Source organism: Rhagoletis zephyria, unplaced genomic scaffold (genome assembly GCF_001687245.7).
Source record: "Rhagoletis zephyria isolate East Lansing unplaced genomic scaffold, Rhagoletis_zephyria_1.1 Rzeph_scaffold_08694, whole genome shotgun sequence".
NCBI classification, from domain to species: domain Eukaryota; kingdom Metazoa; phylum Arthropoda; class Insecta; order Diptera; family Tephritidae; genus Rhagoletis; species Rhagoletis zephyria.
The window spans coordinates 2220-26402 of record NW_016165774.1 but is presented as its reverse complement, the minus strand read 5'-3'; the positions used below and the strand labels follow the sequence as shown (position 1 = coordinate 26402).

Here is a 24183-nt window from a genome sequence, read left to right as displayed (position 1 = left end):
CAAATAAATAAATAAAATAACATAAAATACAGTAAAATAAAAAAGGTCATAATAATAAATTAAAAATTACTGAAAGAAAGTACGTACTATGTAGTAACTAAAAATGTTTATGAAATTAACTATTTATAATTTTTCACTGAGCGCATTCTGTAAATAAGTAGTACTTACATACATACATGCATACATATTCAAGTATGTAGTTATTTTTTTGCAAGTGTATAAACTTCTACGTAAGACATAAAGTTTTTACATATACAACTATACATATAGTCACTACTAAATTATTAGAAGCACCCGAAATATCGAAACATAAATTTTTAATTTGCTCAACATGAAACAATTTTAATTAATTTTAATTATATAATTTTTTTAACGGTACTTGAAAGTCTCCTGCGCAGGAAACTGTTTTCTTTTTTTTTGGCGGCGAATGTTAAATGTAATTAAGCGTACTGAATTTCAAGCGATTTAGTATAATTAGTAAATTCGTTTTCGCCGTCAGCTTCGTTTATACGAAAACGCGAAGTACTGCACAGTCGGCGTCGTCCGAGTCTAGTCTGTTAAGGAAAACGAAGTTACAAAAGTACATACATACATACAAATGTAGCTCTTTTACAAAAGCTTTTCAAAATTTCACATCAAATTACAGTATATTCACATACATATGTAAATACACGTACACCTGCATACATACATACATACATGTACATACCATAGCATAAACACACACGCCAATGGTCAACTTATTAGGAACGATGCGATGTCAAATTTAATTCAACTTGTTAACCTAACGGATTAAGTTATAAAGAACATACAAACAATTTTAAGTGGGATGTGGTGAAAAATTGTATGAAAAAATCTGACTGAAATACACGAAAGGCAATTGAAACACATCCAAGACAGTGTATGTATATGGGTGAGAATTAACGCGAATCCAGACGAGATGTCGGCAGCACTTTTTACGAAGGAATATGAAGTTGTATTCTGATATTTTTGAAGCTAAGATATATGTACATACATATGTATATGTACTTCTCAAACCATTTAAAAAATATCAAAGTGTTGTTTTGGAGCAGACGTAAAGTTTCAGTATGGGCGAAAGAGTTATGAAAGCCTTCAAAGGATTGTTGAAAAGTGTTTCGTTAGATATGAGATTTATTTGATCTCAATTGCAGTAACTAACGTATGCTCTATGTTGCCTCGGTATGGTGAATGGTTTCCATATTTTTCTTTTACCTATAAAAGATTTAACACCCATTCGCTTTCGCACAGTTTCTAATTAGCTGACAATTGGCGTAAGCAAGCAGAACAAACTGAACCAAAAATTATATGCTCGTAACCCAGCAAAAGCTTCTTTAGGCAAAACTGCGGCGTATTTCAAGATGTTCCGCCTTATCTGTGCTCAGCTTGCGTATCGCTTTTAAGAAGACACAGAAAATGCTCTATGCTTATGGTAAATAAATTTTATGAAATAGTATGATTGTACAAATACATGTATTAAGCGCAAAAAGATAATCGTATTTATAAAATATGATATGTAGCGCCTGAAAGTATGATTGAAAAAGATGAAAATATAAAAGTAAATATCCACCAATCAGCAAGTCTAAGCTTGGAATCAAAAATAAGGCTACTTCGCTGATGACGGTTCTAAAAATTGGCATGGATTGTTTATTTTTTTTTTTTTTTGAATAATGGTACTACATACTTATGAAATATGTATGTTAAATAAAAAAAAAGTCTATGCAACAGCTAAGCATGGGTAACTCGAAGAAATCGAAAGATCTACAAAAAAAAAAAAAATATGAAAGTACTAACTGCTACGTACAACCGCATAAACGTACTTAAGAATAATTAGTCTGGTAAATATGAAAAGTATACATTTAAGTTAAATATGTATACACATATCCATACGCATATATATGTATTCCAGGTACTAAAATATGATAAAGTACATACATATGTACACGCATATTTACATGCGGCAGCATTGACAGCAGCAGAAAACTTATGTAAAGGTGCATCAAGATATGTATGTATGTACAAATATATGCATCATATACATACATAAGTAAACAGGTACACACACCAATATACATATACATACAAAAGTTAATTATGTAAATTTAATTAAAAAAAAAAACTAATAAATCAGCGTTAATACCAAAACATGCATACATACATACATAAATACATAAATGAGTAAATAAAAAAAATAAAAACTAACAAAAAACATTTAACCGTGTTTTTAATTATAATTATTAACGCAGTAATTTCGTCCTTTATTTTGAAAAAAAAAATTATAAAGGACAGGGGGTTAAAATAGAGTAAGTAAAGGACAGATGGTCACCGCATATATAGTATGCACACCTATCTATGTACATACATAGTTAGAACAAGTAAAAAAGGTCTAAGTTCGGGCGAAGCCGAATACTAAACACCCGGCGCACGTATTAAAAGTATTTTCTAGATCATACTGAAAATTACTGTTACATGGTAAGCAGAGTGGTTTTACCCCTATTTCAAATATTTTCAATAGACTTAGGCCGTACATTGCAATGGCTATACTCAATATCGACTCTTGCGTCCTCGTTCGCGCACTACGGGCAACGTGAGCCACTCATGTGGAAGATGCCGCAATCAATCCGCATGGAGCCTTGTGTGTGTGCGAAAAGAGAGGGAGCGTCGGTGGGCCACTCCGGCTCATTCGGTTTAAGGGCTCACTGAAGCTGCAGCGTATGTTAGTTCACCAGCAGGTGCAGCTGCAAGCATACGTCTGTCTGTGTGAAGCAAGCGGCTCTCAATATAAATGTGTGTTCGGTTAAGAAACCACCCCCTACCAGCAATGGTTTGTGCGTTGGCCTTACGAACCCCCACGTAGAAACCTCTTGCAGTGAATAAGGAAAATAAAGTCTCGGATAGGACCATCCGCACAACCCGCACAACCCGCACAACTCCCTTTTTGATGACGAACACAGGAAAACGTTTAGAGGACAACGAGTTGAGGCTAGGTGCCTCTACCCGGCTGGTTGATGTCCTCGCAAGGACAAAAGCTGACATCGCCGCCATGCACGGATAGCCACTCGACTCTCATACCTGATCTCAGAGAGCACTCTTCAACAAACTGACAAATGCGAGCAATGTAGCCACTTTATCCACTCATTACATACCGCCGCCGAAGAAGTAGTCGGATTTCAGCGAGCTCAAAAGAACAACTGGTACGATGAGGAGTGTCAAGTAGCTGCAGAGAAAAAAGATGTCACCTACAAGGCATCGCTGCGATTAGCGTAACGCGCGCTGAGTAGATCCATATAAGGTAGCGATGGGCAGAGAGAGCTTTTACTTTGCACGCGCCTATACAAAATGTACAGAAAGCTCAATAGAGTTTGCCCGTGGGCAAGGCGGTGCCAATCGCCGATGAAAAGAGAAGCGGGACATATTTGCTGCAACCAGAAGAGAGAGGCCGAAATATGAATGTGGATGCTGACCGTCTGGAAAAACGCCCGAAAATTTTACCAGAGGCGCCATATAGCAATTATGCGGCGTTCTAGTCATGAACTAAAGTTGAATTTGAGTGAACAACTCAACAGTATTCAGAACTTTCGTCTCCCAGAGAGAGAGAGAGAGAAACACAAAATCAAGCACATGGAAGACAAGTTCCGAACTGTAGAACGATGAATCCGGCTTTATATTTGTCGTTTCTATGAAATGAATGAAGTCAAGTGAATCTTCTGGCCAAATCTACCAAATGGAAAACGAATTTACCATTCTACCAAAATTAAAATTTAGAAAAATATTCTAACAAATTTGATAGAATTCTGGCAAAACGGCAACACTGGTGATAATAATAAAACAAATGTACATATAAGCAAATCCTTTTTATTAAAACTTGCCCAAACGTTGCGTTAGAAATGCCCCAATTATATCGGCAAAAATTGTCAAAAATCTAAAATTTATAGCAATTGGGATTCGCAAAAATTTCAAACTTTCTGACACGACCCTCAACTTCTAATGTGAACGTAGTGCCTAACTGACATCAGAAGTTCAGTTTTTTATTATACAAATAGGTATTTACACGTTTTACACTGCATTTTGTTCAAACTCATTGTTTCCCCAAACTTTGAAGCTATAAAAGCAGATCCTGATGACACAGAGACTAGTTACTTCTACGAAGACGAAGCATCTTTATAATTTTTGATATTGTCACTAATCATCTTAAGTAAATGTGCACTAGATGGTGACCAGGTACACTGGACAGTTGGAAGTTGGGACAGTGGTGTTTTTATTATTTTCTTTAATTAATGTTGCCAGTCTAATGATCAACCATATAGTCTGTAAGCATATTGTTTATTGATTAAGAAAGGGAATAAAATGAAACATTTCAAAAATCATTCACTATACACAGAAGCGTAAGTAGCTACACATATATATATATATAGAAAATAAGAGCGCCACAAATTTAAGGAGACACTTCACCAAACTAAATATTTAAAATCAATTGCCTGCAAAATCAATCCAAGCTTAAGAGAAGCACAGCACATTTGCGCAAGTAATTATTTTCCTAATTTTCCCATACTCTCTCAGTTGCATATCTGCTAGCAAAAGTAAATAAATATAGAATTTCATAATGATGAAAATCTTAATCAAAACGAAATTACTAAGTGAAAGAAAGCGTCTACGTATTTGCTAAATAGTTGGTTGAATGCACAATTTCTGCGAAATCTTATCGGGAATTCCAATACATACTTATATCGTTACAATTTATTGCAAGTTATCAGGAGAGAGCGATGAACAGCTGGCTGTATATGCGTAATCTGATCGCGTATTAACAAATAAATGCAACATAAACGGGGTGCCATGAAATTGAATACCCAGTTGAATGCCAAAAGTGTTCAATGCAACAACGTCGCGCTTTGGAACGGCTATGAAAAAGGATTAAAAAAGAATTCATACAACAACATATATAATGAATCTCAGTAAGAGAGTCTAAATTAATTATATATAATTGTTATTTGTCTGGATCCGCTAATTTAAAAAAAAAAAAAAACCGAATTAAAATAAAAATGATTAAACAAATTTTGTGCATAATTACAATAAGTTTAGCAATCGCCGGTACGCGGAGTCAAAGCATGGGTAAACAAAAAAAAAAAATTGAATAATAGTGTGTTTTAAGAAATTTAAAAATATTTATAGTATATCTAAAACCAAATGACAAGATAAATTTATTGCCAGAGAAAATTACGCGCGTACTAGAAGTGTGCAAGAATGTCAAAATGTACTTACTGGTTAAATTGCGAAGATTATTGTGTTACTTAATGTACTTAAAATTACACTTTGAGAGTGCTCAGTGCGCAAATGCCAACAAAATTTTTTCTTGTTTATCACTTGAGGTTAAAGATACTGAACAAAAAAAATATGTTGTTTCTAATTAAAGAAGACGACTTTTTTCCATGCAAGAATGGCTATCTTATACCCTATTACAAAGTATGTGACGGCTATAAGGATTGTAGTGATGGCTCGGATGAGTTCGAGGGAAATAGTATCATATCAAGTCCATGCCTAGAAGAAGAGTGCTCGAATTTGAATGCCAGATGTCATTATGGAGCATGTATTCCTTTGGAAACATGGTGTAATGGAATTAGTGATTGTGCCGACGGCTCCGATGAGTGGAAGCTTAATTGCAACAAAAACAAGTAAGATTTGTAATTATTTTGGACTCGATGGAAACGCATAGTCACAGATGAAACTGTCAATTATTATTTTTCTCTTTTTCAGCAATCCTGATGAATTATCTTGTGAGTCTGGTGAATTTATCCCAAAAGAATGGTTTTGTGATGGCAAAGCGGATTGTGAGGATAGCAGCGATGAAAGTGAATCATATTGTTCGTTGAAGCAGTGCGAGGAATTTCGTTGTAAATATGGCGGCTGCATTGCCAATAATAGGAAATGTAATGGCAAGAAAGACTGTATTGATGGATCAGATGAAAATGTGTATTACGCTTCTTGTCCGGCCGCCTTGTCTACCGTACCAAGGATACGGCTGCAACTAGCTGCGAATGTTTGTAAAATTACTTACGATGCAAACCACGATATACGTAATGACAATGAAAATGTGCATTTAACACCTGGCTCCTCGGTCGATGTTGAAACTCGCATTACGATCAAATGCAAAAATAACTCTACACTCTCGACGAGTACAGCTCAAGAAGTACGCATATGTGGTCGAAATGGTTGGGATGACGAAATACCAAAGTGCCTTCGTAAGTATGCATTCAAAACCAATCTAAGAAATTCTATTATATCAATCGAAGATATAGACAGTAGGATGGGCAAGCAACGAAAAGGGCCTATGAAAGGTCAATCCCCCCAGTATCATAAACAAATTTTGCGTGAAATTTAAGGCTGATTGTTGCGAAACATTTCCTACTACCCATATAGCTAATGTTTTTTGCGTGATAATTAACAAATATTTTAATTCGCCTTATCGTGACTTTCGCCCGAAAAAATTTTCGCACAAAAAGTGAAAAGGTCAGGCAAATTGAAAACTCATGATAATGCCGAATATGTTGGTGTAGCTTGATTTTTCCGACTTAATGTAATTTCAATATTAATTTTAATCTTAATTGTAATCTTAATGTTAATTTTAATCTTAACCTTATCTTAATTTCAAACTTAATCTTAATCGTAATCCTAATCTTAATCTTAATCCCAATATTAATTTTAATTTTAATCTTAATCCTAATCTTAATCTTAATCCCAATCTTAATCATAATCTAAATATTAATAATAAACCTAACCTCTATCTTAATCCACTACTTAATCTTAATCGTAATATTAATCATAACCTTAATCCTAATCTTAAAATTTAACCTTTACCTTGATATTAATCTTAACCTTAATCACATGTCATCATAATCACAATCTTAAGCAACATCTTAATCTTAATCTTAATCCTCATCCTAATCATTGTCTTAACCTTAAGCGTAATCTTAATCTTAATCTTAATGGAAATCGTAACCTGAATCTTAATCTTAATCTTCATCTCAATCCTAATCTTAGCCTCAATTTCAATCTCATTCTTAATCTTAATCCTAATATAAAGGGTAAGATTAAGATTAGGATAAGCATTTGCACAACAGCTACTTAACGATCGGCCTCGAAATTGCCCTGTCATGAAAAAGTTCTTGTTTGTGTTTATGCTTACCGTTGTTGAATGCTCGTTGCTAAATTGAGGGGGAAACAAAATGTTTGTAATGGTACTAGCAAGGATACATATATATAGGTTTCTCGGTTTCCTCGAAGTACCTCCACTGACCAGCGGATAGTATGTTTCCATTTTTCTAATGTATTTATTTATCTCCTCTTTTTCAGAGTTCTGTAACGCGGACCTTTTAGTGCGTAGTCGATCAACGATTGCCGACTGCAAGCGCTATACGGAGCGAGTGCCATGTGAGAGGATAGAACCCAATACCGTGGCGGTAATAAGTTGCGCCGACGGTTATCACATGCCGAACGGGTAAGGTTCGAAAAACACTAACTATTCGCCCCTAATTGTGTGCAGTCAAGCTTCACAATCGAAAAAACTTTATTTTAGCGCTTTGAAAATACACAAAAAAGTTTTTTTTTTTTTTAAATTACTAAAATTTGTGCGGCTTAGTTTTAGGCGCAGTGTTTTTGACAGTTTTTTCTCTGTTATTACCTTATCTAAAAAAAATCCATATCCTAAACTGCCGCTTTCAATGCAAGGTCCGTTTTTTTGCCGCTTACCTTCAAACATTATTTTCGATTGTTTTGTTGTATGTATGCGCTGTCTGGATTTTGTTTGAAATTAATTTATATACTTGTATCCCTAGGTTAGAGGCCACCTTCACCATGTTGTGTCGAAACGATGGTAGATGGAATAAAGAAAAAGTCAATTGCATGCCGAGTTGTGGGAAAATAGAACAAGATCCAACATCGTCGAAAGCACCATGGCACGTTCGTATCAAAGCGCAGTCGATCAACGTATGTGGCGGTACTATACTTTCCACAAATCTTGTAATAACGGGTAAGTTTAAAAATTGGTACCAGATAATTATCTAATACACGTACAAATAAAAATGCAATCACCTCACATAGGGGTATTTCATCAATCTGGCCGGCCAAAACGCCATTTCCCAAAACTGGCCCGAATTCAACAAAATTTAAATTTTAGTAGGCCAAGACTGGAATGCATTATTTTCGATAATAATGTATTTTCATGATTAAAATACCTGGCTTTGAAACATTCTCAGAATAGATGCACTCTGAATAAAATTTTNAATGCATTATTTTCGATAATAATGTATTTTCATGATTAAAATACCTGGCTTTGAAACATTCTCAGAATAGATGCACTCTGAATAAAATTTTGAAAATAAAGCCATGGATTCTTATGAAGCAAGTAATTGGGTACCATCTATATACACATGTATTAATTTGTTCTTTATTCAATTTTTAAAATTTTAAATTTAATTTCTAAAAAGTGATATTGTGAGACTAAATTATTTCCAATTTTTTTTTTTTTCAAAAGTGTTTTTGTTCTAGTGCCCGGTTTTGGCCGGCATTGATTACACTTTTTCTGGATAACCTGCGTTTTGATTTTTCAGATAGGAAAAAAATTGATCCCGCTCTTTGAAGATTAGATTAGCGAAGATCTTTTTCTTCTCCAATATGGCGGGCGAAGATTTAAAGAACTAATAGATTTCTATGAAGCCAATTCTTATCTGGGGGTTTTCTGGTTCGCTGATTACGAATATAAAGTTATTTACCAAAAATTCCAAATGGCAGATCCAATCCGGCGGATGAAAAATTAAAAATATTAATAGATTTCTATAAAACTGGCTATATGGGGGGTCTCTGGGTTGCTGAATGAATACAAATATAAACGCATTTCAAAAACTAAAAATGAAATATGATGCAATTTATATTTAAATATGTATTCCAGGTATCATAAAGTAATTTAAAAACAAATAAAATGNTGGCAGATCCAATCCGGCGGATGAAAAATTAAAAATATTAATAGATTTCTTTAAAACTGGCTATATGGGGGGTTTCTGGGTTGCTGAATGAATACAAATATAAACGCATTTCAAAAACTAAAAATGAAAAATGATGCAATTTATATTTAAATATGTATTCCAGGTATCACAAAGTAATTTAAAAACAAATAAAATTTTGCCTTTCGTCCAGCTAGATCTGCTATTCGAACCACTGTGCGGCATTGAGCCACACGTAGACTCCCAAGCAGTTTGGTCGTGTTTTTTTGGCAGTGCAGCACATCGGCATAGAAGAGGCCCCAATGCTTCCCTGGTATCCCACTCACGACACTGCTTGCATCTGTCCACGCTAGTGATACCCATTTTTAGTGCAGGAGCAGTCACCAGGATGTTCCCTGTAAACAATCCGTTAATAGCTCTGCACTCTTCCTTTCGTAGCCGTAACAAGAAGCGACTATAGTTGCTTCCGCCTTTTTCGCACCTAATTTTTGCAGTTTTGCAAGTGGTTAACTCTAGTCCTGAACTGCCTAATCATATTATCGCCTATTTCGTTGTAGAAGTGTTGAAGTGGTCAACGAATGTAGTTTGTGTGTTCGAGAATCAGACTGGTGGCGTTCTTGGCAGTCTCTTATGCTAATTCGTCACCCTCTATTCGCTTGTGGCCGGGTCAATGGCTAGCCTGTCAATGGCTCCCCGGCTGCGAAGGACATTTATGAACGAAATAGTACTTATATGAGGTAATNTTTGGCAGTGCAGCACATCGGCATAGAAGAGGCCCCAATGCTTCCCTGGTCTCCCACTCACGACACTGCTTGCATCTGTCCACGCTAGTGATACCCATTTTTAGTGCAGGAGCAGTCACCAGCATGTTCCCTGTAAACAATCCGTTAATAGCTCTGCACTCTTCCTTTGGTAGCCGTAACAAGAAGCGACTATAGTTGCTTCCGCCTTTTTCGCACCTAATTTTTGCAGTTTTGCAAGTGGTTAACTCTAGCCCTGAACTGCCTAATCATATTATCGCCTATTTCATTGTAGAAGTGTTGAAGTGGTCAACGAATGTAGTTTGTGTGTTCGAGAATCAGACTGGTGGCGTTCTTGGCAGTCTCTTATGCTATTTCGTCACCCTCTATTCGCTTGTGGCCGGGTCAATGGCTAGCCTGTCAATGGCTCCCCGGCTGCGAAGGACATTTATGAACGATATAGTACTTATATGAGGTAACTGCCTTAATTGTCGCCTGACTGTCTACGTACTTTTGAATAGATTGTCGTTTCGGAGTAGGCTAGCTCTGCTGCTATCCTCAGCCTCTTCTTGAAATATGCTGCAATGGTGAGGTAACCCTTCTGCCCGCCTGACGTGCGGTTCCCGGCAATAAATCCCTGCGCCAACTCCAGGTGCCATTTAGAGCCGTCCGTCGCCTCCACCTCAATCGTTGTGTGAATCCTTCGTTCATACTTAAAGTTAAGTTCCATGTAGTCCGTGGTGCCTGTGCTTCCCGCCCCAATCGAGCTGTGCCTAAATGCTGTGAATTTACCTGCTGATTTAGCAACACGGTTTTCCACGAATAGGTCAATGGGCGGTAAACTGAGGATTGCCTCAAGAGCAGCCGTTGGAGTGGACCTCAGCGCTCCCTAGATGCACAGTGCCGCGAGGCTCTCTAGTCAGTTCTGCTGCTTCAATATGATTGCAGTTTTTTAGTTTAAAATACAGTTTTTTTCTTGGAAATGTACAGTTTATAAAAAAACAAAATTGCCAACAGTGATACATATGTACACATACGTTTTTGTAAAGGATTGAATAAATGCATTTGTTATTGTTGCAGCTCTACATTGCGTGTTTGACGAGAATGAGGAAGTCCTCGACGCAAACTATGTTCAAGTAGTCGCCGCTAAGAGATTCGAAAACAACACCATTGTCACGCATACTGAAAACGTATCGAATATATATGCCAATCGGTAAATATGTATATCCATGACATGGGACCTGCTACAATTACCATTGCCGATACCATCACTATTAGCATTACCAATACTATTACCAATCACCATTATTATCAACATAAAATCACCAATGATATTAGCATTACCATTAATATTGCCATTATCATTAAGATTACGATTACCACAATTTCCCTTACCGTTACAATCTACATTACCATTACCATTATCATTACTATTTACATTACCATTAGAATTAGTATTGCCATTACCATTACCATAACTATTACTAACACTAATACCACTACAATTACTATTATTATTACAATTACCATTACCTTTTCCATTCTATTTACTATTCCCTTTACCACTATCATAAACATTACCATTACTATTACCATTATCATTAACATTGCCATTGGCATAAGCATTACCATTACCATTAATATAACTTAAGAACCACCTGCCTTTGATAACTTCTTTTAAACTTTTTCCCACCCTCTCTCTTCTCTCTTCCTTCACACAGCTCGGTCGATGCTGTTGTTTTGAAACTAAGCACACCCTACATTTTGAGTAAAAACATAAGACCAATTTGCCATAAATTTACATCGTCGTCGGGCAACACAGTGAATAAAAATGCAAACGTGCACAAATGGCCTACACGAAGCGCACATCGAGGACAAATAGAATTCCCGAAAACCGCAGTGCAAACTCTATCCGGTCGTGATTGCAACGCCCAAATTACGGCGGATCAATTTTGTGTGCGCCCCACATCTAACTGGAAAAGTAAGGGGGCAGACTTGTGTCAGGGCGACAGTGGCAGTGGCGTTGTTGAGAGAAGAAATGGCCGATGGCATTTAATTGGAATTATTAGTTCCAAGCCATCGCATGGATTTATATGCACCAGAGAACCGGTGGCCGCTGTCGATTTTACCGAGATACCTGAAATGTTGCAGCAAGTAATTGAGGCAGATGTGGAAGTGAAATACGATCATGAATGAAGTGTTTAAGATACATATAAGAATTTGAAACGACTGGCAGTAGGAGGCGTTAAGCATTCAGAGAAATATGGGGGCGACTACCAAGTTAATGTATGCACAGTTATCGCACGGGGACAGCATATCCATGCACTCGTTTAGTTGAAAATGCTTATCTACATTGTTCGATATCGAGGATAATGAAAAATAGAAGTTACTTAAAAATCAATAAATAATAAAATCATTATAAAATACATTGATAAAACCGTGTACACATTAGGGTGGTCCAAAATATTTTATATCGACAAAAATGTTGATAGGAAATCTAAAAAGACATGCAAGTCTAAAACCAAAATTGGATGCTCCAAGTGTCAATTGAATCCGTGTTTTAATAATACAAATTGTTGTTCTATATGTGTTCCATAGCAATAAAAATATTACAAAACCCTACATATGCACATGCATTTCCTCTGAATATACATAATTTTTCTGATATATTTTTTTTTTTTTTTTTTAATGATTAAAGGAAATAATTATGTTTTCATTGGGGGGTTTGTAAGACGTAGCGGTTTAGCTCAACAGCTACGAAACTGCTGGCAATTGTTGGACCCAAAAATTACGTCTTAGAAACGGCTTGAAATGTAAATGTAAACAAATGAAGTTGCAATAAATAGAGATATTTGCGCCGATAGTACTTAGAATTCAACGCTGAGCTGCCGGCGTGTTGAAAAAATCGTTCAATGTTATAATGAAATAAACAGTGTATAATTATATAGCAAACATCTTAAAAAAATATATATTTAGAAACGTAGTACTATTATAAAGTATTTTAGTTGCTTTATCACATCAGTAATATAAAATATAATAAATTTTTTTGCAACTGCCACCTAACAAAGCGGCCNTATAATTATATAGCAAACATCTTAAAAAACATATATTTAGAAACGTAGTACTATTATAATATATTTTAGTTGCTTTATCACATCAGTAATATAAAATATAATAAATTTGTTTGCAACTGCCACCTAACAAAGCGGCCTTAAATTTAATATAAATAAGCGACGTAAAACTTTTCGATCGGCTGTTTATGCTAAACCCAACACGTTGAGTTCAGGTAGCGTACAAATTTTCTGTTGAAAAAAAATGCCGGAAATTTGCCGACTATTGAGAGCTGAGCGAAATTTCTCAACTGTGCGTTTCTAAGACAAATAGCCAACGATAGGGCAACAGCTACGTCTTATGAACGCGCCCATTATTAGGCAAGACCATCTGGAGACGGAATACAATTTTCTTACCTGTAGAAAAAAGTTATTATCACAGAAGTAAATGGACATCTTTTTCGGATTTCTCGTGCCATAATCACCCATAACTGAATTTTTGGGCTCATAAAAAAATTGGCCTACTAGAGGGTTAATGATTTCCAGCGCTTTTCTTATAAGAACAAGTACTTCGAGTTTTACCTTGCCTTTTGCCTAAAGGAATGCAAGATGTTAAAATCCTTTATTAGGTACTTTATTTGACAGAACAGCATTGCTACTTGACTACCTACGACTTTTCAATGACAATTTAAGAACTTGACATCCATCATTTCTTCTCGAGATCTCCTTTACAAATGCTTGATTAATAATCATTGATTGCTGATTGGCAGCTACATAGTTACATATGTATGTAGGTACATGAATCTAACATAAGTATGTTGTTAGTTAATCGATTTACTAAAGCGAAGATAACAGAAAATACTATCAGCATCGGCACTCCTCTCAACGTGAGAATATACGCGTACGTTTTGTGCGATTGCATGAATCAGTCAACATTTAACTTGTCTCTGATGTGCACATCGCTTGTTTTCAAACGGAGTATTGTAAATCAAGAAATTTGCAAAATTAAGTGAATAAAAACAAAAACAAAAAAACTACAAGCTTGCGAATATATGTATAACCACATTTTCCTATGTTTAGACTAGTTCAGTGTTTATTTTGTGTGCAATTAATTATCTATTGCATACCGGCGGGTGAGCAAAAAAGTTCATAACTGATTTGAATTTTGATAAGCTTATATGTATTTACAATTTGTTTAAAAAAAAAAAAAATATCCAATATCGTCTTTTAAAGTGCCAAACCGCGTATTGTGGTTCTGCCAAGCCTCGCAACTGATATTTGTGCCAAAATTGAGATTTGCTCAAGAGAGGATCGTTTTGAAATAAGACTGAGACTATGAGGTTTTGCATTATTATACCCGAGCGCACTTGTGCACAAGGGTATATTAATTTTGTTCACATAACGGTTGTTTGTAACAGCCAAAACGAATCGTAATATCGATTAAGCCATGTCTGTCTGTCCGTCCGTCTGTCCGTCTGCCTGTACACGATAACTCGAGCAAAAATTGAGATATCTCAACGAAATTTGGTATGTAGGTTTCCCTTAATCCAAGGTAGGTTGGTATTGAAAATGGGCGAAATCGGACTGTAACCACGCCCACTTCCCATATAACGGTAATTTCCAGAAATACGAAAACTGCGATATTTTAGTAACTACTGAAGATTATTCACTCAAAATTGATATTTACAATAACTTTTAGACGAAAAATAAGAATATTATACATTTTTGGAAAATGGGAGTAGCTACGCCCACTTATGGTTACATGTGTATATCTTAGGAACCGCTGCACCAATATCTTCCAAACTTGGGACAGTTGTTGGCCTTCGCACAGCATACCAAATGGCCGAAAATTTTTAAAATCGGACAATAACCACGCCCACTTCCCATATAACGGTAATTTAGAGAAATACAAAATCTTCGATAAATCAGTAAATATTGAAGCTAATTTATTCAAAATTGATGATTGCAACAATTCTTTACCAAGAAATACGCTTATGGTAAAATTTTGGAAAATGGGCGTGGCACCGCCCACTTTATGTATATCGGTAACCGTTCTACCAATTTGTACTAAACTCGGTATGGTTATTGTACTTGCCACGTGTAAGCAAAACATTGAAAATTATTTGGTATTCTCTTGGCTATAATTCAATTTCAATATATTGATGTGATAGTTTGATTATGAAACGAAATCCCATTGGTTTTTGATATTTTTTGTTTGCTGACGGAGTCATGCAATTTTTTTTTTCAACCCAATTATGTTTCAAAAATCCCATTTNTCCAAAACTGCATGTGAAAAAGTAAAGTCGGAATTTTTATGCTCTCATCCGCTAGGTTTGTTTTATACCGAAAAAAGCGCTGAAAGTTTTCCATGTATTTTGTATGGGCAAAAATCAACTTTTCGTAGAAATGGTATAGAATTCTTGAAAATCAATATTTTTCGATCGGAAAACTTCTTTTATCTTCACGAGATTCCCAGTAATAATACTCAATTGTTTATTTGGCCATTTTTTTAAGGTAACTATATTTAGTAGATCCGCCAAAAACCCCAGAAAATACATTAGGGGCCCCAATAAAAAATCTTTAGTATTAAAAAATGGTTCAATAAACAATTGATTATTATTACTGGAAGTATGCTGCAGGAAAGCAAGGCTTCCTTATCGCAAAATATTGATTTTCAAGAACTCTATACCATTTCTACGAATAGTTGATTTTTGCCCATATAAAATACATGGAAAGCTTTGAATGCTATGAGAGACCTCTAAATAGTTTTTGATTAAAAAAAAATAGGGGTGTATTTTTTTGTTACACAACAATCCTAGCGGGTGAGAGCATTAATATTCCGACATTACTTATTTTGGACCACCCTAGTGTACGTACATACAAATGCTTATAAACATAGACTACATATATACATATGTACGTATGCAACTGGATTCCGATCGTTTCATACCGTAGTTTCCTAGAACTGTTTGAGATACATACATACAAACTATATTAGTTTGTTTAAATTGACCTCAAAATCCTGATAAAATATTGATGAGAAGAGGTTAAGTTAATCCGACTTGCTACGCGCCACGCATAGAGCTTTTATTCCCTAGCGCCACGTGATACCAGATGGAGATCGATCCTTAGTTTGTATTAGAGTATACACCATTTAGGAAGTCAACGCCTTTTGCGTACCAAAGCAGCTCTTGGAGTTATTTTTTGGAAATATCTTTCAGTTTACTAAACTGAAAATTATAAACAAGTCTCGTATGAGATTACCTTCTTTTAACGACAACCACGGCAAACGTATAAAGGACTGAGATTTACAGAGTGCTGCCGCAGATGACGCAGATGACGATACCGGCTTGAGGCTGATCGACTTGGCAAGTGCCCTAAATAAAGTACTAGTGTGCACTACTAGGTTACAGCATAAAGGGGCCCATGGACATTGGTCACTAGGACACCATTGTTGTTCTTACAGGAGTTCGCCCTGGTCTTGAAACCTTCCTTAAGTCGCGTAACTCTCTGATAAAACTTTTGGGCGTTTTACCTATCGGCCAGCTTTTAAGCTTTTCGCACTTCCATATTATGGCTTCTCTCTTCTTATTGCGGAAAATATGTCTCGCCTCTCTTTTCACCTCCCTAACCGATCCATCCATACAGTACGCGTTGGTCCAATCGCAGCTGGGTCCTATAGGCGGCATCTTTTTCCATGGTCGAAAGTTTGATAATTGTTTTCGGTTCCTTAAAATACAACTTAATTATTTCGCACTTTTTCAGTATAGGACCTATTTACCACCTTCGTAATTTTCGCTTATAATTTGAGAGTCTCCGGGACTCCATATCCAGGCTGGGCATATAGCCTTATAACCTTAAAGGTTAAAGACTAGTTTGCTTGATGCCCTCAGATGAGATAGCTCCGCCATCCATTATAGGCCGTTCTCTCTGGCCATACGAAATCGAAGCGTGCATAGAGCATCTCTTGACAAGTTCGTCCAGAGAGTCCTCGGAAAGCAGAGTTGGAAATAATTCTCCTCTCGTGCATCAGCGAGAGCAGCAGAAAACTCCTGGAGTACACATTACAGATCCTGCTCCTCGCCATTTATAAATATATTCGATAAGACAATTAATAGGCAATAATAAGGCAGCTAAATTACCAATGCTGACGCAGTAAGATACCATAAGCCGACTGATGTTTTCGGATAGAGGCATTTAGCAGCCGCAATACAAAAATTTGTATTCCCTCACTCATAAACTATTTGTCTTCTAACAGCATCGACAGTGAATAACACTTGGCCTTGTACCAATGGCGAAAGCATACCGTTAAACAAACTATGCGATGGTATTGTCGATTGCAGAAATGGACACGATGAGAGTGTAACGGCGTGCGTGAAGAAACTTTGTAAGAATGAACACTATCGTTGCGCCTACGGAGCTTGCATACGCGCCGAACTTAAATGTAACAAGCAAGCCGATTGTCACGATCGCTCAGATGAAACGGAGCTTCTGTGTGGCTCTGATGATGAGGTATGGGCCCAAATACAAGGAAGTTGGTGAGTTACAAGCGATTTAAATACTTACAAATATCAACAATTTTTGTTCTAAAATCTAAAATGTTTGCACGCTTCCAGCACCGATGAAGAATATCAATGTAGTTCGGGCGAATGTATTGACGAATTTGCCATGTGCGATGGCAGGCCGGATTGCAGTGATGCATCTGACGAAACGGTAAGCGCATGCGCACACATTATATGCCCAGACTATTCGTTTCGTTGCGGCTATGGCGCATGCATAAGTGTCGAAGAAGTGTGCAACAAAATTTGGGATTGCGCAGATGGTTCCGATGAACTATGTTCGGTGGATGCAAAGCAGCACGAACTAGCAAAAGATAAAGACGCAGAAACAACACCCAACTCGCAAACTGTGCAATACCTTTTGAGAAATCGCATTTGGAAGTAAGGCACGGTGACACGAAGAAATTGCGGTTTTACTTTGATAAAATTTTGAAAAATGAAACTGTAGAGTTCCGTTGCTCCACGGGCTTTGAATTGATTGGCGTGGAGAGTTTGAAGTGTGTGAATAATAATTGGTATCGCCAGTGGCCCGAATGTAAGGGTGAGTTTGTTTAAGAAATCCTTATATTTTGTATTTTTAATAGACATCAAAAAAAATAAAAATTTGTATATAGTTTCTGCTTCTTACAAGTTAATGAGAAGCGCTTTCTCGGTATGCTATGAAAATAGCGCACATTGTGATAACGGTGACTGCATAGACCAATCGGAACTTTGTAACGGCCTCAAGGATTGACAGATGGCTCCGATGAGACAACTGCACGTTGCTTTGGTCGCAATTGTACCGATAGCGAATTTCAATGCAAATATGGTGCGTGCATTCCCATAAAATCCATTTGTGATAAACGCCAGCATTGTGCGGACGGTTCAGATGAAACGCGCCTGCTGTGCACTAAAGACGAAGATGACTACTATAGCATACTGCAAGGCGGATGCGAGTAAGTAACAATGAACGAATCTTACCTACTTGAATTAAATACTAATCATTCGCTATAGTAATCTTGTTTCACTTTTTGGCTTTGTTAATTACTTCTACTATACCGGGCAACAGCTTAAATTATAAAAAGTTTTTTCTAACAGCGGTTGCCTTCAAAAAGCTTTTTCGGGAACATAGCGTCATTGTGTACTACTTATGTATTATAAGGTCCTGTAAGAATGCACAGAAACAAGTGCGAGATTGTCCATACCCCTGTGGGCTAGGTAAAGCTAGATTAGAATGGGCGCCACTGGAAAGACTTCGAGACTTCCATTCAGTGCGATAGTCGCCCGTTGTCAGTGCCACCTGTGAGTGAGTATTTACCAAGGGAGTTCCAATTTATTAACCCGGATTAATTTACCAAGAGAAAGGAAAATATAATGAAGACATGCTCCTGCTGAAACAACTTCTCTTCGAAATTAAATTTAGGATATCCAAGAAATTGGTCAACTGTTGCCTCCTCACTGCAGTTTCGGCCGAGAGAAGTCATTAGCATTCGTCGTGGTTGGCGCAAGGGTGGTATAGCACAGAGCCCTGTGAGTGCGCCGGAAAGAACTATTTCCGCAGAACTAATGAGTTTCAGAAAGTCTCCTGCTCTTTTGCTAATTATAATAGTAGTTCTATAGAAATGTCTGCCTATTAAGTATCAGCATCTCAGAGTCATATCTGGTCATCTCTTCAGCTGCTTGGTTTCTTTCTTATCACATTGCTGAGTATGGCAATTAAAATGCATATCATAGCATTTGAAGATGATTCAGTCTGGTGTAGCCCTTCATTATGTTGCTCATCCATCCGCTGGTCTGACATCTAGTTATGCATCCGTGATAGATGCGGCACCGTTGGCTGCTTGGGCATTTAACAATATTCGGACTGACCGATTTATTACCCTTCTGTCGGGGATTGGCCACAGATAGTTACTCATATTGTTCGAGAAGATCTGTAGGTTTCCAGCTTATTGTAGCACTGTTTGGCGGTTGGATTGAAAGAAACGTTCTTTGTAGCCATTAATAGTGAAGCGCGCTACCGGTCCGACTCTTCATAGACACCACACCAACATCTGTATATCGCAAGTGACGATAGTACCAACGTGGACAGATGGCGGAAGTGTCGTATGCGAAAGAACAGCGAAACCTTAGAGCAGATTCTATGCTGATGCCCCGCCTTGTCAAAAATATGTATCAAATGCCTAGCAGCCTATCAATTCGATAAGTTAGAAGGCATCCCAAAAGTAGAGCTGAAAATTCTGTTGAAATTCGCAAAAAGTGTCGAAGTCCTTTCACACCTAAAAGCGTACTCCAACCTGCAGCTATCTGCAGCTGATCTATTTGTACTTCGATCTGATAAATTATTTCAAAAATTTTAAATCTTCAGCTTAACATGCTCCCTCTTCTATTTATTCTTAATACGCAGCTATGAAGACGAAGAACTCGCTGAATGCTTTTCAGGAGAATGCATTCCCCAAGCACAACTCTGCGATGGTATACCACACTGTAGCGATCGCTCAGATGAGACGGTAGAAATGTGCGCTCATATAAAATGTCCCAATACAGATTATAGCTGCGCTTACGGTGCTTGTATACCGAGCAGTGTGCAATGCAATGGTCGTGTAGACTGCGCCGATGGTTCTGATGAAATGGCCGAAATATGTAGATATGTGGAAGCCGAGAGAGCGCAGCACGAGGAGGAAACCAATTTTGATGACAGCTATGAGGCGAATATTGATAAAATAGAAGCAATTGAAGAAGATCGTGCTGTTCAGGCGAAGCTGGAGGCGAAGCAGGAGGCGAAGCATGATGATACCGCTGACTCTGCAGATATTGAAAAAATTAGGAAAACAGCTAAAGAGATTCCTTCGCCGACCATTCTTACGGGTGTCGTATACCGTCATTGTACAATACCAGTCGATCGTGTGGCGCTGCGTGCCATTCTTGCAGCGGAAAATACGACTTTGAAAGTAGGCAGTCAAGTGAATATCGGCGCTATTGTTACTTTTAGTTGTGATTACGCATGGCAGTTAGTCGGCGAAGAATCTGAGCTCTTGTGCTTGCCAGTTGGCGAGTGGTCTACAATTGTGCCGCGATGTGAAAGTGAGTTGGTGTAGAATGATGTTGAAGAGAAGTCCTAACCGCCAAAAAGTTGTAAGCGAAATTGTTTTGGTTTTCAAAATTTCATTTTTGTTGCAGAAATGCATCTAGGCAAATTTCTGCATCAAAGAGACAATTTTGAGAAAAATGGCGCTTACATCGTCGTGGCGGCTAGGGCTCGATATAACTGATTTATTTTGCGTTTTCCTTTTAGAACGTTGCCCACCACAATGGAGCGGAATTTCAACTACTATCAAATGCACTTATCACGACGACACGGTAGATTGCGGCACTTACCACAAGCCGGGCACTAAAGCAGTTTTACAATGTGCTCAAGGTTATGGCCAAATCCTGCCGCGCGCTGAGCTTCGTTGTGGTGACGACGGCGAATGGGACGCACCCAAATTTAAGTGTCAGCCGCAGTGTGTGATGGCGTCATCAGAATCTGTAGAGCCTAAAATGGAGATGTCCGTTGACATTTGTAAGTTAAGGGCAAATGAAGGAAGGGCACAGTATCTACGCTTCCATTGGGCATGTAAAGGAACCATAATATCACCAAAACTAGTACTAACATGTAAGAAAAACAGGCATAGGATAAAATTAGTTTAGTTCTAGAGACGCAGACAAACCACTTACTACAAGTGTGTTTAGAATTAATCGATTGTAGGTAACTTCTTTCAGTGTTCCACGTACATGGTAGCGTTTTCTTCGGAAGTTGTCGTCGCCCATTACAAGTCTCCACACTAAATATGAAATTCGCCTGCCCACGCTTTTCATTTTCCGCATAGCCGCCGCCGAGCTTTGCTTCACAAACGAAAGCGATTTAGTCCCAGCTGCTGCTGCTTTGATCTTTCAGATTACCGCTTTTCTTCGGCTTGCCGGAGTTTCTGTTGAAGTTTTTCAAATGCCTTGCTGTTAGCAGACGGTTACGCGTCTAATCATGGCATCAGTAATTTTCTCCACTTTTTATGCTTCGAGTCATTCGAAATAAAATAAGACATGATGTGGACGGGAGTCCACCTACAGGGCATCTCTCGCTGTTTTCGTGTCCGAATTGTAAAAGGTAGCCCCTGTAGTCTTCATGCCCGCTAAGAAATTGTATAAATTGGTGATTTACTTTTCGAGCTCCCGTAACATCCTTCCAGCGATACGTGGAATCAATTAGCCTTTCATTATATGTCCCATCGATCTTATCATGTTCAAAGCCCTGATAGATTCTGCCTTCGTCCTTTCATCTCCTCTTCCGTTTCTTTTACAAATTCTATGTTTGCATCCGTAAGAATTTCAAACGTATTTTTAAAGGGATGTTTCTTTTTATTCTGCTACCGATAGTGGTATTAGCTTACCTTCTATGCCCGTCGAATGCTAGTTCCGCTCCGGCAGGAAGATCTGTATATACCAAAAAATTCATTGTGCATCACGTTCTAGAGCCGTGAACCTAACGGGTCACCTTGAAGTTTCTAAATTTCTAGGTAAGTCAGGCCAAGTCTAAGCATAACCGAGCTTTGTGATTTTCTTTCATTTAGTGACACACTAGATTCCTTCGTTCTGGTAGCATAAACATTTGATCTAAACCGTTTAACTTAAAAATTTTGGAGAACCTTAAAATATTACAATTAAAAAAAAAAAATAAAATTTTAATAGTTATCAATTTTCTGCGACAGATATTTTGCATGCTGCCATTTTTTTTAAGTTTAGTGGCACACTCTCGAAACTTCCGAGATTTTTTGTATTTAATGCCAACGTCCATTGCCTCTAATATGAACGTTCTATTTGAAAACTTCCCAAAGTTATTTTAAAACAAAAAAAAAAACATTATGAGGGATCGCCTCTTATTTTCCTGCCGCACGATATGCTATTTGGACCGATTTCTTCAATTCGAGCTATTGGCGCTCTATTTTTAAGTCTACTGGAATTTGTACGAAATTTGGTAGGTTCAACTTTCCACCATGACACCGGCTTTCTCGACTGCTTCTTCTCAACGGGGCTATGTATGTAGGAAGCACACTAGCACCGAAAGTACCTATTACCTCATGGGACGCCTCTTAAATTGTTTTCAAGTTTTCGGGTTTAGAAAACCTTAGAAAGACAGAAACCCCAACCTTTCCCGTATGCCTTTTGTGGGTTCTGATCTTAAGGCGCTTTATAAGTGATAGATATAGAGATGCCTCTACCAAAAAAGCTAATGATTCCGATCCGAGAAATATTTAACGCTTCAAAATTAGTTCCACAAGCTTTTGTAACATATAAATTTAAACTTTTTTCAGCTGCTTTATGCTTTAGCTACAATGACTTGCCGGGTATTGCAGCCAACGATCCAACTATCTATAGCATTTTAACAGGCAGCACAGAAATTGGATCTTTTGGGCAATATGAGAAACGGCCCAACAGCCATAACGTGTCGCAAATTATTTTGTAAGTGGTTTCTTATACTTTCATACATACATACATACATACATATATATGTATGCATGTAGATTGTAATTGTATATTTGATTTGAATAATTTATCATGGCATACGCTTTCCTTCCTTTTAATTATTACCCCTTGCAGAGCTAATGGGTTTGATGCTTCCGATTTAGAACCACCAGCAATTGCTGTGCTAGTCGACTACTTTGTTATCTTCCCCGCAGTGGTGATGCCTATTTGTATGCAATTTAAACGTTCCTGCTTGGATAAAACAAATAAGCAAATCCCCGTCGACAGTTCGTCCGACATGAAAGGTGTCGCATTCTCATCGGACGGTTGTTTGGTCGTCATCGGCCACAGCGAATTGTTATATATGGACAAGTATCAACAGTGGCTCGAAATACAAGTTTTTAGATACAAATATTTGCTATAGGTAGTTTTAATTTGTATGCCATAAACGTCAATAAAAAATTTTACTTTTAAAGGTAATTTTGAAAGGTCTGATTGAAGGGAAATTACCTTAACCTCCGACAATCCGAAGTAAAATTTTTATTTATTTTTATTTGTTTTTTTTTTTTAAGTAAAAAACAGCATGTAGTGAACAACGTGATAAATGAAACATTACAAGTCAAACAAATGATTTTTAAGCTGGTTTTATTTCGATAATATATTTGAAAGGGGTTGGCTTGTGTTTAAAAGTTTTACCAAATGTTTTTCAAACAAAATTTGTTGAAAAATCTTTATTAATAAAAAATCGATTAAAATATAAGGTCTGCTTTGTCAAAAACCAAGGTAAGCTCAGCCGATCCACAGCCGGGCGAAGGTCCTACTAACGCCCACCGAATAACACACCGTACTTAAGTGTCTTTAAGTCGATCACACAAATGTACATATATGTACACATGAGAGAGAGAGAGAGGGAAAGATATTGACGGTGGCGTTCGTGGTTACGCAGAGATCAGTTCGCGAGCGTCCGCTGTACGACTAATTAAATATTAACGCCCTCGTCCAGAAATGGAAATAGTAAAGTCCAGTATGTATTTTTTTTACAATTTTCTCAATTTTTATATTTTAATTTAGGACATTAATTTAAGTAACTTTATTTTGATAATTACACGTACAATTACAATTACATTTAAATTAACTTATAAACACTTATTGACAATTAAAATTGTTGCAATAGTTGTTGCTTTAAGAAGCGCCTTTTTTAGTATCTAATATATTTTTTTTTTATATTTTTTCAAATATTTAGTCAAATAAACTTGACGTTCGTATATCTTACAGCACATATTTGTAACTAAAAGTGATTTTTTTTATTATTATTTTTGTATTTTAAATTAACTATAACGTTTTCCAT

At 37.1% G+C, this 24183-nt stretch overlaps 2 protein-coding genes across 2 annotated transcripts; both read left to right on the top strand.

Annotated features, from left to right (window-relative positions):
* Positions 1-4344: 4344 nt before the first annotated feature.
* Positions 4345-11958, top strand: LOC108375261 (sortilin-related receptor-like). The gene is made up of 7 exons (XM_017631359.1): positions 4345-5127; positions 5429-5687; positions 5770-6254; positions 7366-7510; positions 7848-8041; positions 10832-10964; positions 11473-11958. Exons 1-7 carry the CDS (start codon positions 5058-5060, stop codon positions 11945-11947), a joined length of 1761 nt encoding a protein of 586 aa, XP_017486848.1. The 5' UTR covers positions 4345-5057; the 3' UTR covers positions 11948-11958.
* A 1456-nt stretch (positions 11959-13414) lies between these two features.
* On the top strand, positions 13415-23463 carry LOC108375260 (sortilin-related receptor-like). The gene is given in 10 exon segments (XM_017631357.1): positions 13415-13934; positions 17060-17339; positions 17418-17743; positions 17746-17905; positions 18000-18088; positions 18091-18295; positions 19744-20420; positions 20632-20991; positions 22685-22832; positions 22971-23463. Coding segments are annotated over 10 exon segments (2595 nt in total). The 5' UTR covers positions 13415-13873; the 3' UTR covers positions 23260-23463.
* Positions 23464-24183: the final 720 nt, after the last annotated feature.